At 43.4% G+C, this 19715-nt stretch overlaps 1 protein-coding gene across 1 annotated transcript; it reads left to right on the plus strand.

Moving 5' to 3' along the window:
- The first annotated feature begins 3795 nt into the window (after nt 1-3795).
- On the plus strand, nt 3796-16632 carry LOC124112643 (serine-rich adhesin for platelets-like). Its single transcript, XM_048391681.1, has 5 exons — nt 3796-7099; nt 7658-9190; nt 9779-13396; nt 13532-15124; nt 16247-16632. Exons 1-5 carry the CDS (start codon nt 4015-4017, stop codon nt 16552-16554), a joined length of 10137 nt encoding a protein of 3378 aa, XP_048247638.1. The 5' UTR covers nt 3796-4014; the 3' UTR covers nt 16555-16632.
- Nucleotides 16633-19715: the final 3083 nt, after the last annotated feature.

Below are 19715 nucleotides of genomic sequence, written 5' to 3' on the forward strand. Positions count from 1 at the left end.
GGGTCAACTGTCTCCAGTTCAAGGCCAGATGAAGATGAATCGACAACTCGGATCACAGTAGGTACTGAAACAGCATATCCACGGTCAACTGTCTCCAGTTCAAGGCCAGATGAAGATGAATCGACAACTCGGATCACAGTAGGTACTGAAACAGCATATCCACGGTCAACTGTCTCCAGTTCAAGGGCAGATGCAGATGAATCGACAACTCGGATCGCAGTAGGTACTGTAACAGCATATCCACGGTCAACTGTCTCCAGTTCAAGGTCAGATGAAGATGAATCGACAACTCGGATCACAGTAGGTACTGAAACAGCATATCCAGGGTCAACTGTCTCCAGTTCAAGGCCAGATGAAGATGAATCGACAACTCGGATCACAGTAGGTACTGTAACAGCATATCCACGGTCAACTGTCTCCAGTTCAAGGCCAGATGAAGATGAATCGACAACTCGGATCACAGTAGGTACTGAAACAGTATATCCACGGTCAACTGTCTCCAGTTCAAGGTCAGATGAAGATGAATCGACAACTCCGATCACAGTAGGTACTGAAACAGCATATCCACGGTCAACTGTCTCCAGTTCAAGGCCAGATGAAGATGAATCGACAACTCGGATCACAGTAGGTACTGAAACAGCACATCCACGGTCAACTATCTCCAGTTCAAGGCCAGATGAAGATGAATCGACAACTCGGATCACAGTAGGTACTGAAACAGCATATCCACGGTCAACGGTCTCCAGTTCAAGGCCAGATGAAGATGAATTGAAAACTCGGATCACAGTAGGTACTGAAACAGCATATCCACGGTCAACTGTCTCCAGTTCAAGGTCAGATGAAGATGAATCGACAACTCGGATCACAGTAGTTACTGAAACAGCATATCCACGGTCAACTGTCTCCAGTTCAAGGTCAGATGAAGATGAATCGACAACTCGGATCACAGTAGGTACTGAAACAGCATATCCACGGTCAACTGTCTCCAGTTCAAGGCCAGATGAAGATGAATCGACAACTCGGATCACAGTAGGTACTGAAACAGCATATCCACGGTCAACTGTCTCCAGTTCAAGGTCAGATGAAGATGAATCGACAACTCCGATCACAGTAGGTACTGAAACAGCATATCCACGGTCAACTGTCTCCAGTTCAAGGCCAGATGAAGATGAATCGACAACTCGGATCACAGTAGGTACTGAAACAGCATACCCACGGTCAACTGTCTCCAGTTCAAGGCCAGATGAAGATGAATCGACAACTCGGATCACAGTAGGTACTGATACAGCATATCCACGGCGGTCAACTGTCTCCAGTTCAAGGCCAGATGAAGATGAATCGACAACTCGGATCACAGTAGGTACTGTAACAGCATATCCACGGTCAACTGTCTCCAGTTCAAGGTCAGATGAAGATGAATCGACAACTCGGATCACAGTAGGTACTGAAACAGCATATCCAGGGTCAACTGTCTCCAGTTCAAGGCCAGATGAAGATGAATCGACAACTCGGATCACAGTAGGTACTGAAACAGCATATCCACGGTCAACTGTCTCCAGTTCAAGGTCAGATGAAGATGAATCGACAACTCGGATCACAGTAGGTACTGAAACAGCATATCCACGGTCAACTGTCTCCAGTTCAAGGCCAGATGAAGATGAATCGACAACTCGGATCACAGTAGGTACTGAAACAGCATATCCACGGTCAACTGTCTCCAGTTCAAGGCCAGATGAAGATGAATCGACAACTCGGATCACAGTAGGTACTGAAACAGCATATCCACGGTCAACTGTCTCCAGTTCAAGGCCAGATGAAGATGAATCGACAACTCGGATCACAGTAGGTACTGAAACAGCATATCCACGGTCAACTGTCTCCAGTTCAAGGCCAGATGAAGATGAATCGACAACTCGGATCACAGTAGGTACTGAAACAGCATATCCACGGTCAACTGTCTCCAGTTCAAGGCCAGATGAAGATGAATCGACAACTCGGATCACAGTAGGTACTGAAACAGCATATCCACGGTCAACTGTCTCCAGTTCAAGGTCAGATGAAGATGAATCGACAACTCCGATCACAGTAGGTACTGAAACAGCATATCCACGGTCAACTGTCTCCAGTTCAAGGCCAGATGAAGATGAATCGACAACTCGGATCACAGTAGGTACTGAAACAGCATATCCACGGTCAACTGTCTCCAGTTCAAGGTCAGATGAAGATGAATCGACAACTCGGATCACAGTAGGTACTGAAACAGCATATCCACGGTCAACTGTCTCCAGTTCAAGGCCAGATGAAGATGAATCGACAACTCGGATCACAGTAGGTACTGAAACAGCATATCCACGGTCAACTGTCTCCAGTTCAAGGCCAGATGAAGATGAATCGACAACTCGGATCACAGTAGGTACTGAAACAGTATATCCACGGTCAACTGTCTCCAGTTCAAGGCCAGATGAAGATGAATCGACAACTCGGATCACAGTAGGTACTGAAACAGCATATCCACGGTCAACTGTCTCCAGTTCAAGGCCAGATGAAGATGACTCGACAACTCGGATCACAGTAGGTACTGAAACAGCATATCCACGGTCAACTGTCTCCAGTTCAAGGCCAGATAGTTCTCCGCTGGTAGAAGATGAATTACCTACATCAGGAAAAAATATATCCTTTGTTTCTACGCAAGGCACAGTAAAACACACACACGGATCACTAGATGGATCCACACCAAGGACAAACATTTCCACTTCGGTGTCAAATGTTTCATCGTCAAAAGTGGATGAATTTCGTACGTGGTCCACAATGGCAACAGATTCATCAACGTCAGAAAATAATGGATCGTGGGCAGAGACAAATAATGGTTCTGACGGACTACCAGCGTCAAATACACCAGGATCAGAAATAGTTGGATCATCCCTAAAGTCAGTTAAATTCGATGGATCAACAGCGTCAGGTGGATCGACAACGTCAGATGAGTTGACAACAACTTCAGATGGAATTACAGCAACGGAAGGTGGATCAAAAACGGCATCCAGTGGATTAAAAACAACGTTAGGTGGAACTATAACAACGTTACTTGGATCCATAACAATATCCGGTGGATCTATAGCTACGTCGGTTAAAACTACAACATCGTCAGGTGGAAACACTGCAACGTCAAATGGAACGCCTACAGAAGATACAATGACAAGGTTACGCGTATTTACAGATAAAACTACATCAATGTCAGATGGAACTACAACAACGTCACGTGTCTCAACGACAGAAACAGGTACTTCTACAGCGTTAGGTAGGTCTACGACGTCAACCGATGGATCGACAACAATGTCAGGTGAAACAACAGCAACAGGTCTAACTTCAACAGCGTCATATGGATCTAAAAAGTTACATGTAAGAGCAACATCAGATCGATCCAAAACAACATCCAACGGATTTGCAAAAACATCAGGTGAATCGGCAGCTTTGTCAGATGGAACTTCATTACCAGAAGGTGGATCTACAATGACACCCGAAGGATTAATATTATCACCAGGTGAAGCTACAGTAACGTTGAATGGATCAACAACAACGTCAGATAGATCAATAGCTACCCCAGTTGAAAGAACAACACCGTCACTTCTGTCAACAACAAACCCAGTTGAAACTACAAGTAAATTGCCAACAACGTTACATCGAACGAAAACGTTAGGTGAATCCACAACAGCATCCGATGGATCGGCAACAACGCCAGTTGAATTGACAACACTGTCAAATGAAACGACATCACCAGCAGGTGGATATGCAAAGGCATCCGATGGATTAGAAGCCGCGACAGGTGGAACTTCAGCACCATCGACACTTTTATCAACGACAGAAAGAGGTGAAACTACAACAACGCGAGCTGGCTCGACAACAACGATAGTTGGAACAACGTCAGGTGGAAGTACTGCGACGTCAAATGGAACGCCTACAGATGATAAACCAACAACGTTAGTTGGATCCACAGTGACGCCAGATAAAACTACATCAATGTCAGATGGAAAAACAACAGTGTCAGGTCTAAGCTCGACAACGCCAGGTGGAAGTACTACAACGTCAAATGGAACGCCTAAAGATGATAAACCAACAACGTTAGTTGGATCCACAGCGACGCCAGATGTAAGTACCACAACGCCAGTTGGATCGACAACGACAGTTGAAATAACGTCAGGTGGATCTACAACAGTGCCAGGCCTAAGCTCGACAACGGCAGGTGAAAGTACTACAACGTCAAATGGAACGCCAACAGATGATAAACCAACAACGTTAGTTGAATCCACAGTGACGCCAGATAAAACTACATCAATGTCAGATGGAAAAACAACAGTGTCAGGTCTAAGCTCGACAACGCCAGGTGGAAGTACTACAACGTCAAATGGAACGCCAACAGATGATAAACCAACAACGTTAGTTGGATCCACAATGAAGCCAGATAAAACTACATCAATGTCAGATGGAACAACAACAGTGTCAGGTCTAAGCTCGTCAACGCCAGGTGAAAGTACTACAACGTCAAATCGAACGCCAACAGATGATATACCAACAACGTTAGTTGGATCCACAACGACGCCAGATGAAAATACTACAACGCCAGTTGGCTCGACAATAACGACAGTTGAAATAACGTCAGGTGGATCTACAACAGTGCCAGGCCTAAGCTCGACAACGCCAGGTGGAAGCACTACAATGTCAAATGGAACGCCAACAGATGATAAACCAACAACGTTAGTTGAATCCACAGTGACGTCAGATAAAACTACATCAATGTCAGATGGAACAACAAGAGTGTCAGGTCTAAACTCGACAACGCCAGGTGAAAGTACTACAACGTCAAATGGAACGCCTACAGATGATAAACCAACAACGTTAGTTGGATCCACAGCGACGCCAGATGTAAGTACCAAAACGCCAGTTGGATCGACAACGACAGTTGAAATAACGTCAGGTGGATCTACAACAGTGCCAGGCCTTAGCTCGACAACGCCAGGTGGAAGCACTACAACGTCAAATGGAACGCCAACAGATGATAAACAAACAACGTTAGTAGGATCCACAGTGACGCCAGATAAAACTACATCAATGTCAGATGGAACAACAACAGTGTCAGACCTAAGTTCGCCAGGTGAAAGTACTATAACGTCAAATGGAACGCCAACAGATGATATACCAACAACGTTAGTTGGATCCACAACGACGCCAGATGAAAATACCACAACGCCAGTTGCATCGACAACAACGACAGATGAAATAACGTCAGGTGGATCTACAACACCGTCAGGTCTAAGTTCGTCAACGCCAGGTGAAAGTACTACAACGTCAAATCGAACGCCAACAGATGATATACCAACAACGTTAGTTGGATCCACAACGACGCCAGATGAAAATACCACAACGCCAGTTGGATCGACAACGACAGTTGAAATAACGTCAGGTGGATCTACAACAGTGCCGGGCCTAAGCTCGACAACGGCAGGTGGAAGTTCTACAACGTCAAATGGAACGCCAACAGATGATATACCAACAACGTTAGTTGGATCCACAGTGACGCCAGATAAAACTACATCAATGTCAGATGGAACAACACCAGTGTCAGGCCTAAGTTCGCCAGGTGAAAGTGCTACAACGTCAAATGGAACGCCAACAGATGATAAACCAACAACGTTAGTTGGCTCCACAGTGACGCCAGATAAAACTACATCAATGTCAGATGGTTCTACAACAGTGTCAGGCCTAAGCTCGACAACGCCAGGTGGAAGTTCTACAACGTCAAATGGAACGCCAACAGATGATAAACCAACAACGTTAGTTGGATCCACAGTGACGCCAGATAAAACTACATCAATGTCAGATGGAACTACAACAGTGTCAGGCCTAAGTTCGACAACGCCAGGTGGAAGTTCTACAACGTCAAATGGAACGCCTACAGATGATAAAACAACAACGTTAGTTGGACCCACAGCGACGCCAGATGAAAGTACCACAACGCTAGTTGGATCGACAACGACAGTTGAAATAACGTCAGGTGGATCTACAACAGTGCCAGGCCTAAGCTCGACAACGGCAGGTGGAAGTTCTACAACGTCAAATGGAACGCCAACAGATGATATACCAACAACGTTAGTTGGATCCACAGTGACGCCAGATAAAACTACATCAATGTCAGATGGAACTACAACAGTGTCAGGCCTAAGTTTGACAACGCCAGGTGGGAGTTCAACAACGTCAAATGGAACGCCTACATATGATAAAACAACAACGTTAGTTGGACCCACAGCGACGCCAGATAAAACTACATCAATGTCAGATGGAACTACAACAGTGTCAGGCCTAAGTTCGACAACGCCAGGTGGAAGTTCTACAACGTCAAATGGAACGCCTACAGATGATAAAACAACAACGTTAGTTGGACCCACAGCGACGCCAGATAAAACTACATCAATGTCAGATGGAACTACAACAGTGTCAGGCCTAAGTTCGACAACGCCAGGTGGAAGTTCTACAACGTCAAATGGAACGCCTACAGATGATAAAACAACAACGTTAGTTGGACCCACAGCGACGCCAGATGAAAGTACCACAACGCCAGTGGGATCGACAACAACGACAGTTGAAATAACGTCAGGTGGATCTACAACAGTGCCGGGCCTAAGCTCGACAACGGCAGGTGGAAGTTCTACAACGTCAAATCGAACGCCAACAGATGATAAACCAACAACGTTAGTTGGATCCACAGTGGCGCCGGATAAAACTACATCAATGTCAGATGGAACAACAACAGTACCAGGCCTAAGTTCGCCAGGTGAAAGTACTATAACGTCAAATGGAACGCCAACAGATGATATACCAACAACGTTAGTTGGATCCACAGTGACGCCAGATAAAACTACATCAATGTCAGATGGAACAACAACAGTGTCAGGCCTAAGTTCGCCAGGTGGAAGTTCTACAACGTCAAATGGAACGCCAACAGATGATATACCAACAATGTTAGTTGGATCCACAGTGACGCTAGATAAAACTTCATCAATGTCAGATGGAACTACAACAGTGTCAGGCCTAAGCTCGACAACGGCAGGTGGAAGTTCTACAACGTCAAATGGAACGCAAACAGATGATATACCAACAACGTTAGTTGGATCCACAGTGACGCCAGATAAAACTACATCAATGTCAGATGGAACTACAACAGTGTCAGGCCTAAGCTCGACAACGTCAGGTGTAAGTCCTACAACGTCAAATGGAACGCCAACAGATCATATACCAACAACGTTAGTTGGATCCACAGTGACGCTAGATAAAACTACATCAATGTCAGATGGAACTACAACAGTGTCAGGCCTAAGTTCGACAACGTCAGGTGTAAGTCCTACAACGTCAAATGGAACGCCAACAGATGATAAACCAACAACGTTAGTTGGATCCACAGTGACGCTAGATAAAACTTCATCAATGTCAGATGGAACTACAACAGTGTCAGGCCTAAGTTCGACAACGCCAGGTGGAAGTTCTACAACGTCAAATGGAACGCCAACAGATGATAAACCAACAACGTTAGTTGGGTCCACAGTGACGCCAGATAAAACTACATCAATGTCAGATGGAACAACAACAGTGTCAGGCCTAAGTTCGCCAGGTGGAAGTTCTACAACGTCAAATGGAACGCCAACAGATGATATACCAACAACGTTAGTTGGATCCACAGTGACGCTAGATAAAACTTCATCAATGTCAGATGGAACTACAACACTGTCAGGCCTCAGTTCGACAACGTCAGGTGTAAGTCCTACAACGTCAAATGGAACGCCAACAGATGATAAACCAACAACGTTAGTTGGATCCACAGTGACGCTAGATAAAACTTCATCAATGTCAGATGGAACAACAACAGTGTCAGGCCTAAGTTCGCCAGGTGGAAGTTCTACAACGTCAAATGGAACGCCAACAGATGGTATACCAACAACGTTATTTGGATCCACAGTGACGCTAGATAAAACTTCATCAATGTCAGATGGAACTACAACAGTGTCAGGCCTAAGTTCGACAACGTCAGGTGTAAGTCCTACAACGTCAAATCGAACGCCAACAGATGATAAACCAACAACGTTAGTTGGATCCACAGTGACGCTAGATAAAACTTCATCAATGTCAGATGGAACAACAACAGTGTCAGGCCTAAGTTCGAAAACGTCAGGTGTAAGTCCTACAACGTCAAATGGAACGCCAACAGATGATAAACCAACAACGTTAGTTGGATCCACAGTGACGCTAGATAAAACTTCATCAATGTCAGATGGAACTACAACAGTGTCAGGCCAAAGTTCGACAACGCCAGGTGGAAGTTCTAGAACGTCAAATGGAACGCCAACAGATGATAAACCAACAACGTTAGTTGGATCCACAGTGACGCCAGATAAAACTACATCAATGTCAGATGGAACAACAACAGTGTCAGGCCTAAGTTCGCCAGGTGGAAGTTCTACAACGTCAAATGGAACGCCAACAGATGATATACCAACAACGTTAGTTGGATCCACAGTGACGCTAGATAAAACTTCATCAATGTCAGATGGAACTACAACACTGACAGGCCTAAGTTCGACAACGTCAGGTGTAAATCCTACAACGTCAAATGGAACGCCAACAGATGATAAACCAACAACGTTAGTTGGATCCACAGTGACGCTAGATAAAACTTCATCAATGTCAGATGGAACAACAACAGTGTCAGGCCTAAGTTCGACAACGTCAGGTGTAAGTCCTACAACGTCAAATGGAACGCCAACAGATGATAAACCAACAACGTTAGTTGGATCCACAGTGACGCTAGATAAAACTTCATCAATGTCAGATGGAACAACAACAGTGTCAGGCCTAAGTTCGACAACGTCAGGTGTAAGTCCTACAACGTCAAATGGAACGCCAACAGATGATAAACCAACAACGTTAGTTGGGTCCACAGTGACGCTAGATAAAACTACATCAATGTCAGATGGAACAACAACAGTGTCAGGCCTAAGTTCGCCAGGTGGAAGTTCTACAACGTCAAATGGAACGCCAACAGATGATATACCAACAACGTTAGTTGGATCCACAGTGACGCTAGATAAAACTTCATCAATGTCAGATGGAACTACAACAGTGTCAGGCCTAAGTTCGACAACGCCAGGTGGAAGTTCTACAACGTCAAATGGAACGTCTACAGATGATAAAACAACAACGTTAGTTGGACCCACAACGACGCCAGATAAAACTACATCAATGTCAGATGGAACTACAACAGTGTCAGGCCTAAGTTCGACAACGCCAGGTGGAAGTTCTACAACGTCAAATGGAACGCCTACAGATGATAAAACAACAACGTTAGTTGGACCCACAGTGACGCCAGATGAAAGTACCACAACGCCAGTGGGATCGACAACAACGACAGTTGAAATAACGTCAGGTGGATCTACAACAGTGCCAGGCCTAAGCTCGACAACGTCAGGTGGAAGTTCTACAACGTCAAATCGAACGCCAACAGATGATAAACCAACAACGTTAGTTGGATCCACAGTGGCGCCGGATAAAACTACATCAATGTCAGATGGAACAACAACAGTGTCAGTCCTAAGTTCGCCAGGTGAAAGTACTATAACGTCAAATGGAACGCCAACAGATGATATACCAACAACGTTAGTTGGATCCACAGTGACGCCAGGTAAAACTACATCAATGTCAGATGGAACAACAACAGTGTCAGTCCTAAGTTCGCCAGGTGGAAGTTCTACAACGTCAAATGGAACGCCAACAGATGATAAACCAACAACGTTAGTTGGATCCACAGTGACGCCAGATAAAACTACATCAATGTCAGATGGAACAACAACAGTGTCAGGCCTAAGTTCGCCAGGTGGAAGTTCTACAACGTCAAATGGAACGCCAACAGATGATATACCAACAATGTTAGTTGGATCCACAGTGACGCTAGATAAAACTATATCAATGTCAGATGGAACTACAACAGTGTCAGGCCTAAGCTCGACAACGGCAGGTGGAAGTTCTACAACGTCAAATGGAACGCCAACAGATGATATACCAACAACGTTAGTTGGATCCACAGTGACGCCAGATAAAACTACATCAATGTCAGATGGAACTACAACAGTGTCAGGCCTAAGCTCGAGAACGTCAGGTGTAAGTCCTACAACGTCAAATGGAACGCCAACAGATGGTATACCAACAACGTTAGTTGGATCCACAGTGACGCCGGATAAAACTACATCAATGTCAGATGGAACTACAACAGTGTCAGGCCTAAGTTCGACAACGTCAGGTGTAAGTCCTACAACGTCAATTGGAACGCCAACAGATGATAAACCAACAACGTTAGTTGGATCCACAGTGACGCTAGATAAAACTTCATCAATGTCAGATGGAACAACAACAGTGTCAGGCCTAAGTTCGACAACGCCAGGTGGAAGTTCTACAACGTCAAATGGAACGCCAACAGATGATAAACCAACAACGTTAGTTGGGTCCACAGTGACGCCAGATAAAACTACATCAATGTCAGATGGAACAACAACAGTGTCAGGCCTAAGTTCGCCAGGTGGAAGTTCTACAACGTCAAATGGAACGCCAACAGATGATATACCAACAACGTTAGTTGGATCCACAGTGACGCTAGATAAAACTTCATCAATGTCAGATGGAACTACAACAGTGTCAGGCCTAAGTTCGACAACGCCAGGTGGAAGTTCTACAACGTCAAATGGAACGCCAACAGATGATAAACCAACAACGTTAGTTGGGTCCACAGTGACGCCAGATAAAACTACATCAATGTCAGATGGAACAACAACAGTGTCAGGCCTAAGTTCGCTAGGTGGAAGTTCTACAACGTCAAATGGAACGCCAACAGATGGTATACACACAACGTTATTTGGATCCACAGTGACGCCGGATAAAACTACATCAATGTCAGATGGAACTACAACAGTGTCAGGCCTAAGTTCGACAACGTCAGGTGTAAGTCCTACAACGTCAAATGGAACGCCAACAGATGATAAACCAACAACGTTAGTTGGATCCACAGTGACGCTAGATAAAACTTCATCAATGTCAGATGGAACAACAACAGTGTCAGGCCTAAGTTCGACAACGCCAGGTGGAAGTTCTACAACGTCAAATGGAACGCCAACAGATGATATACCAACAACGTTAGTTGGGTCCACAGTGACGCCAGATAAAACTACATCAATGTCAGATGGAACAACAACAGTGTCAGGCCTAAGTTCGCCAGGTGGAAGTTCTACAACGTCAAATGGAACGCCAACAGATGATATACCAACAACGTTAGTTGGATCCACAGTGACGCTAGATAAAACTTCATCAATGTCAGATGGAACTACAACAGTGTCAGGCCTAAGTTCGACAACGTCAGGTGTAAGTCCTACAACGTCAAATGGAACGCCAACAGATGATAAACCAACAACGTTAGTTGGATCCACAGTGACGCTAGATAAAACTTCATCAATGTCAGATGGAACAACAACAGTGTCAGGCCTAAGTTCGACAACGCCAGGTGGAAGTTCTACAACGTCAAATGGAACGCCAACAGATGATATACCAACAACGTTAGTTGGGTCCACAGTGACGCCAGATAAAACTACATCAATGTCAGATGGAACAACAACAGTGTCAGGCCTAAGTTCGCCAGGTGGAAGTTCTACAACGTCAAATGGAACGCCAACAGATGATATACCAACAACGTTAGTTGGATCCACAGTGACGCTAGATAAAACTTCATCAATGTCAGATGGAACTACAACAGTGTCAGGCCTAAGTTCGACAACGCCAGGTGGAAGTTCTACAACGTCAAATGGAACGCCAACAGATGATAAACCAACAACGTTAGTTGGGTCCACAGTGACGCCAGATAAAACTACATCAATGTCAGATGGAACAACAACAGTGTCAGGCCTAAGTTCGCTAGGTGGAAGTTCTACAACGTCAAATGGAACGCCAACAGATGGTATACACACAACGTTATTTGGATCCACAGTGACGCTAGATAAAACTTCATCAATGTCAGATGGAACAACAACAGTGTCAGGCCTAAGTTCGACAACGTCAGGTGTAAGTCCTACAACGTCAAATGGAACGCCAACAGATGATAAACCAACAACGTTAGTTGGATCCACAGTGACGCTAGATAAAACTTCATCAATGTCAGATGGAACAACAACAGTGTCAGGCCTAAGTTCGACAACGTCAGGTGTAAGTCCTACAACGTCAAATGGAACGCCAACAGATGATAAACCAACAACGTTAGTTGGATCCACAGTGACGCTAGATAAAACTTCATCAATGTCAGATGGAACTACAACAGTGTCAGGCCTAAGTTCGACAACGCCAGGTGGAAGTTCTAGAACGTCAAATGGAACGCCAACAGATGATAAACCAACAACGTTAGTTGGGTCCACAGTGACGCCAGATAAAACTACATCAATGTCAGATGGAACAACAACAGTGTCAGGCCTAAGTTCGCCAGGTGGAAGTTCTACAACGTCAAATGGAACGCCAACAGATGATATACCAACAACGTTAGTTGGATCCACAGTGACGCTAGATAAAACTTCATCAATGTCAGATGGAACTACAACAGTGTCAGGCCTAAGTTCGACAACGCCAGGTGGAAGTTCTACAACGTCAAATGGAACGCCAACAGATGATAAACCAACAACGTTAGTTGGATCCACAGTGACGCCAGATAAAACTACATCAATGTCAGATGGAACAACAACAGTGTCAGGCCTAAGTTCGCCAGGTGGAAGTTCTACAACGTCAAATGGAACGCCAACAGATGATATACCAACAACGTTAGTTGGATCCACAGTGACGCTAGATAAAATTTCATCAATGTCAGATGGAACTACAACACTGTCAGGCCTAAGTTCGACAACGTCAGGTGTAAATCCTACAACGTCAAATGGAACGCCAACAGATGATAAACCAACAACGTTAGTTGGATCCACAGTGACGCTAGATAAAACTTCATCAATGTCAGATGGAACAACAACAGTGTCAGGCCTAAGTTCGACAACGTCAGGTGTAAGTCCTACAACGTCAAATGGAACGCCAACAGATGATAAACCAACAACGTTAGTTGGATCCACAGTGACGCTAGATAAAACTTCATCAATGTCAGATGGAACAACAACAGTGTCAGGCCTAAGTTCGACAACGTCAGGTGTAAGTCCTACAACGTCAAATGGAACGCCAACAGATGATAAACCAACAACGTTAGTTGGATCCACAGTGACGCTAGATAAAACTTCATCAATGTCAGATGGAACTACAACAGTGTCAGGCCTAAGTTCGACAACGCCAGGTGGAAGTTCTACAACGTCAAATGGAACGCCAACAGATGATAAACCAACAACGTTAGTTGGGTCCACAGTGACGCTAGATAAAACTACATCAATGTCAGATGGAAGAACAACAGTGTCAGGCCTAAGTTCGCCAGGTGGAAGTTCTACAACGTCAAATGGAACGCCAACAGATGATATACCAACAACGTTAGTTGGATCCACAGTGACGCTAGATAAAACTTCATCAATGTCAGATGGAACTACAACAGTGTCAGGCCTAAGTTCGACAACGTCAGGTGTAAGTCCTACAACGTCAAATGGAACGCCAACAGATGATAAACCAACAACGTTAGTTGGATCCACAGTGACGCTAGATAAAACTTCATCAATGTCAGATGGAACAACAACAGTGTCAGGCCTAAGTTCGACAACGTCAGGTGTAAGTCCTACAACGTCAAATGGAACGCCAACAGATGATAAACCAACAACGTTAGTTGGATCCACAGTGACGCTAGATAAAACTTCATCAATGTCAGATGGAACTACAACAGTGTCAGGCCTAAGTTCGACAACGTCAGGTGTAAGTCCTACAACGTCAAATGGAACGCCAACAAGTGATATACCAACAACGTTAGTTGGATCCACAGTGACGCCATATAAAACTACATCAACGTCAGATGGTTCTGCAACAGTGTCAGGCCTAAGTTCGACAACGCCAGGTGGAAGTACTACAACGTCAAATGGAACGCCAACAGATGATAAACCAACAACGTTAGTTGGATCCACAGTGACGCTAGATAAAACTTCATCAATGTCAGATGGAACTACAACAGTGTCAGGCCTAAGCTCGACAACGGCAGGTGGAAGTTCTACAACGTCAAATGGAACGCCAACAGATCATATACCAACAACGTTAGTTGGATCCACAGTGACGCCGGATAAAACTACATCAATGTCAGATGGAACTACAACAGTGTCAGGCCTAAGTTCGACAACGTCAGGTGTAAGTCCTACAACGTCAAATGGAACGCCAACAGATGATAAACCAACAACGTTAGTTGGATCCACAGTGACGCTAGATAAAACTTCATCAATGTCAGATGGAACTACAACAGTGTCAGGTCTAAGCTCGACAACGCCAGGTAGAAGTACTACAACGTCAAATGGAACGCCAAGAGATGATATTCCAACAACGCTGGTTGGATCCACAGTGACGCCAGATGAAAGTACATCAAGGTCAGATGGAACGCCAACAGTTGATATACGAACGACTTTAGTTGGATCCAAAGCGACAACGTCACGTATCTCACCAGGAACAGGTGGAATTACAACGTTACCCGATGCATCGACAACAGCGCCAGGTGAAACAACAGCAACAGGTCTAACTTCAGTAACGTCAAATGGATCACCGACGTCAAATGTAACATCAACTTTAAATAGATCTGCATCGACGTCAGTTGGAACAACATCAACGTCATATAGACCAGCAGTTTCAACAACGTCAGGTGGAACTACAACAACGTCAGGTGTCTCAACAACAACAACGTTAGTTAAAAATGTAACTGTATTAGATGCAACTACATCGACGTCAGATGCAGGTATAACAACGTTAGGTGGAGCGACAACAACGCCAGATGGAACGACAACGACGTCAGGTCTAAGTTCGACAATGCCAGATGGATATACTACAACGTCAGTTGGAACTACAGCTCTCACGTTCGAAGTTTTCAACACATCTTCCACAGCAGGTAAGTAGAGCAATGTTTGTAAAACATAAAGCATTCAGTCTCACTGGATTCGGGAAGTTTTTCATTCATACCTTTACAGCTCCAGTTTCAGAGCTTCATGAAAGCTTGTGTGACAGGCCAACAAGACGTGTCGCGTATTGCGATGTCCAGCGTCACAAAGTATGGAGCCTCAGTGCTGCCATTCGCATGAAGGGCTACTGGGCAGTCGGCTTAGCCTCTAGACGGAACTGGGTTTATTTTAATGTAGTTTGATTACAGGACAGTTCCCATTGTATTCCGCGATTTTGCAGAAATGCCCATTCAGTGCATAAATATACGTATATGTAGAAATCACATGTTTTGCAAAACTCGTGCAGAATATAATATTTATCTGCCTAAGAATTCGTGAAAAATACACTGCAGAATCTTAACATGCGAGTCGAAAACTGGTTTACTAAACGTGTAAGCGGATATATATTTCGCTTTGAACTAAAGCTTTGTATTATTGCGTACCGAATGCATGTGTGTATGTTAACACTTGTGATCTTCAGATTCACTTCAATAAGCTATTCTAGCAGTGATACGTTTACCTTAAACATACCTGCCACAAGAGAAACAGGTGCAAAACAAAAACTTCACTAAAATTAAGTTTGTAGAATTGTGTGCAGAATTATCATAATTTGGTTGCAGAATTTAAAAAGATTGACGACAGAATATCTATTTTCTGGCGCGGAATACAGCGGGAACCGATAGGACAACTGACGCATCAGGATCCTCTATGCTACTGCTGCCAATAGTCGCATTTTTGCCGTGGGTACGGGTGGCCGTCCATCGTGCCGCAACTCACTGTGCGGAGCTGCGCTCTTAGACTTGGCAGAAACGTCGCAGATCCGAATTACTTAAAACTCTGCAGGGAGAACAAACCCCTTATGGTTTATTCTCCCTGCAGTGTTTTATTGTACGACAAACAACTCCAACACGTCGTTTATTTCTTACATAACCCGTGGCCTGGCAACACCCGTGATGTTTACGTTCACTAAAGTGGCAGTCATCTACGATCAAAACCATTTCAGTCATATCCCTCACATTCAGATGACATGTGTATATCTCTTAAAAAATAATGCATTTCGTTTTTCCCTCCAGATGACACCAACATAGCTATCAACACATGTGCGTGTATCTGTGCGGCATTCCGACCTAGCGTAACGTCTGTGGCTGAAATTGAAAGGATGGTCAAAGAACTACTCATTGATCGCATGACGCTCTCGCTGTACAAGCGCGCGAAAATATCTGCACAAGATGACCGCCCATCTGCAAACTTAATCGGGAAGGCGGGGGTCATATTTTTTGTCGTCTTACTGGTCGTAGTTGTCCTTTCAGATTGTGTCAGTGTCATTGATAGACACTGTCGAGGACGAAGGAGAAAACGCTGGTCATTTAACTATGCTTGACTGTATTCAAGAAGGATGTCCTCACGATAAGCACAGAGACACTCTAATGGTCGCTTGAACATTACGTAGAGGGGAATGTCCGAGTAACTCTCCATTCCTTAAAAATAATGGAGCAGAGGCCCCGCAGGGGCCGAGGCTCATTATTTTTAAGGAATGGAGAGTTACGAGGATATTCCCCTACTTAAAACTCATCCCTACTTTTACACTTTGACAAAATATTCTGTAGTCGAAAATATGTGAAAAATTCAAATACTGCTTTAAGATAATGTACAGTTGACAAGCAACTCTCCATTCCTGAAAAATAATGGAGCGTTCAAACAATAGAATGACGTCACAGATGTGTTTTAACAACCAGATATAACCGTATAACTTTACAGTCTTTACGTGTTGCTTTTTAACAATTGTGGCAATGGGGTTTTAAAGATCATATTGAACCTCTCCTTGTCTTTGAAGGTTTGATATATTGGTGTCATATAGGGCTGAATGTGGACCCGAGTTATTTTGGAAGTTATTAACTTGTTTGCAATTAGATTGTAACCATATTCAAAATCTCAGATTCACATGCAGCTAAGCCTGTGTTTGGTCTCTCTATTCAAATGACAAGTCGGCTATTTCCTTTCCCTATTAGAGAATGGTTCACAGTAGTTCGAATTGGAAGTGAAATGTGATAAGTGTTTCCGTCTACATTCAAACTTTTTGTCCTTGATTTGTGGACGTAATAACCTAGCCACAGCAAGTTCTGTGTTCCAGTAGCAACCCGTCCAGTGATTTCCTCGTGTCTGGTGAACAGTTTCAGCTCTCTGTGTCAGTATATTTACTGTAACTATGTTCGGGCGATGTTGAACTGAACCCTGGACCAATCAGACAATGACATCTTGATAAAACTAAGGCTGACATCATTGAGGAACTTAGAAACATGTAAACAGATATAAAGCAGGACATCGCTCAATTAAAAGATGACCTTAAACACGTGCAAGGAAACATAAAGAAAGCAACTGACAAAAGTGTTGAACTATAAAATTCTATTTCACAAATGAGAGAACAACAACATATTACACAACTGGATGTGGACTATGTACACGAGCAACTACACCAACAGGGTTTTACACATAGAGAAGACATAAGTGCAATCGAGAACAGGGTTGAGAGACTAGACATTTTTAGTCGGGGGGATAATGTCATCTTGCATAGTGTGCCAGAGGGTGGCGATCAATCGTTCGGATCAACAAAGAACTGGAAGTTTTAAACTCAGTATGTGAGAAAGGTGACAGTGCGATTCAACCGAACGATATTCTCCGATCGCATAGACCTGGAGGAGCTACAGCAAAGGAACCGATACCTATCATATGTGCGTTCTGGGAAACTTTGGTAAAGATTTGGGCCTTAAAGAAGAAAGAACAATTAAAAACTAAACAAATTGGAATTTCAAACGACCTTACTGCACCACAGCGGAATAAACTGAAATCTCTAGCTGGAGATGGGAAGAGGGGTTAGTACAAAAATGGGAACCTTATAGTTGTGGATATGCCCCCTAACCAAGTCTCCGCGTTTGCCAATAACGGACAAAACTCTTCAGAACAACGTTAACAAGACAGGGATCTGCTCATCCATAGGGATACGGCCGGGCCCGACTTACGTCACCGTCGGTGGACATTAAGCCTGTAAACAATGTGTCGACTTTGACATGAAATGTTTCAGGTCTGCACAGTAAGATGAAAGATGATCATCCACTTATCAGAAACATAGTCACATGAAAAAGATAATACTGATTTTTCCCTTCCAGGATATAAATGTTTTCACGTACCCGGTATTAAGCTATCACAGTTAGGACGCGCCTCGGGAGGTATAATATTGTTTATAAGAAATAACATTTCAAAATATATCAAATGTGTCCGGTAGTTTGAAAATGTTATTTTCACGCTGTTTGACAATAATTTGTTCTCATGTGAAAAACATGTATTGTGTATCTTTACATATGTTCAGCCAAAAGGATCAAGATGGTATGACGATAAGCGTTCGAAAAATGGAATTGACCTCATCTTAGATTCTTATATTGATTTTACAGCTAACTTGCCATCTGTTGAAACTATACTTTGTGGCGATCGCGATTTAAATGCTAGAACTGGACGACTTTGTCAAATAATATTGTTTATTCACAAAATGTGTTAGGCCGTAGGCCTATTACACAGAAGTATTTACAGAGAGAGGGAGAAAAAAGAATTACCACTAGTTTACATATACAGCCATATCCATACACATTCATACACATGCATATACACAAATAAATATTTAGACTGTATGTAATGAACGAAGTCGAAAAGCTTTGTAGACGTAGACTGCTAGATTTCGTATGATTTTAGAGTTAGTGGATGACATAAGAGCATTAAATTTATTTTTAGAAGGGGTTGTAAAATATTTAGGAGGAATGTATTCAGCTCTTAAATTATTATAAGCATTGCATACAAGCACACAATGATATTCGTCCTCAATAAAATTCTGGTTACACAACAAACACAGTCTCTGTTCTCTTATTTCCTTAATATATCGACCGGTCTCAATTCTCAGCCGATGGGAGGAGCATCTCAACTGAGCAAGAGCAGCTCTGAATTTTGAAACATTTACTACCTTGATATAGCTTTCTAAGCCAAATGAAATTTTGTAAAGAGAGTAACTTTGGGATTTAGTGCTAGATGAAACAGCTGCATGCCAATCTTGCTCAGACGAGGCTTTTAAACGGTTTACAAATTCCAAGATAAAGCTTCTACTTTTATTACTAAATTGCATCTCCCATATGTAGCCAAAACCAAACGAACAGAGAATGTGTTTGATTTTAGAGACCCAGTTGATCTTACCATTATTAACATCAAGTAATAATAATCTATAACATTTCTTAACTAATCTATTTTCAGGTAAATGTAAAATTCTGTACCAATAAGTAACTACACGCTTATAAGCCCATATGTACATAGGATACCTTCCGCATTCCCCCCGAACCACATGATTTGATGAAGATTGTTTAACCCCAAGGAAGCGTTTACATGCTAGTATCTGGATTTGCTCTAATTCTTTGTAGGTATCTACACCCCAAATCTCGGCACCGTATAAAAGAATTGGAGATATTTTAGAATCAAAAACTTTGAAAAACAAGTCATAAGGAAGAG

This window comes from Haliotis rufescens, unplaced genomic scaffold (assembly GCF_023055435.1).
Source record: "Haliotis rufescens isolate VD_foot unplaced genomic scaffold, xgHalRufe1.0.p SCAF_95, whole genome shotgun sequence".
NCBI classification, from domain to species: Eukaryota; Metazoa; Mollusca; class Gastropoda; order Lepetellida; family Haliotidae; genus Haliotis; species Haliotis rufescens.

Excerpts from the sequence above, each read along its gene's own strand:
- LOC124112643 (XM_048391681.1), top strand. The coding sequence starts at position 4,015 with ATGTCAGATGGAAAAACAACAGTGTCAGGTCTAAGCTCGACAACGCCA. Across the intron at positions 9,191-9,778 it reads CCTAAGTTCGACAACGCCAG|GTGGAAGTTCTACAACGTCA; the intron begins GTGGAAGTTCTA and ends TAAGTTCGCCAG. Across the intron at positions 15,125-16,246 it reads CAACACATCTTCCACAGCAG|ATGACACCAACATAGCTATC; the intron begins GTAAGTAGAGCA and ends TTTTCCCTCCAG.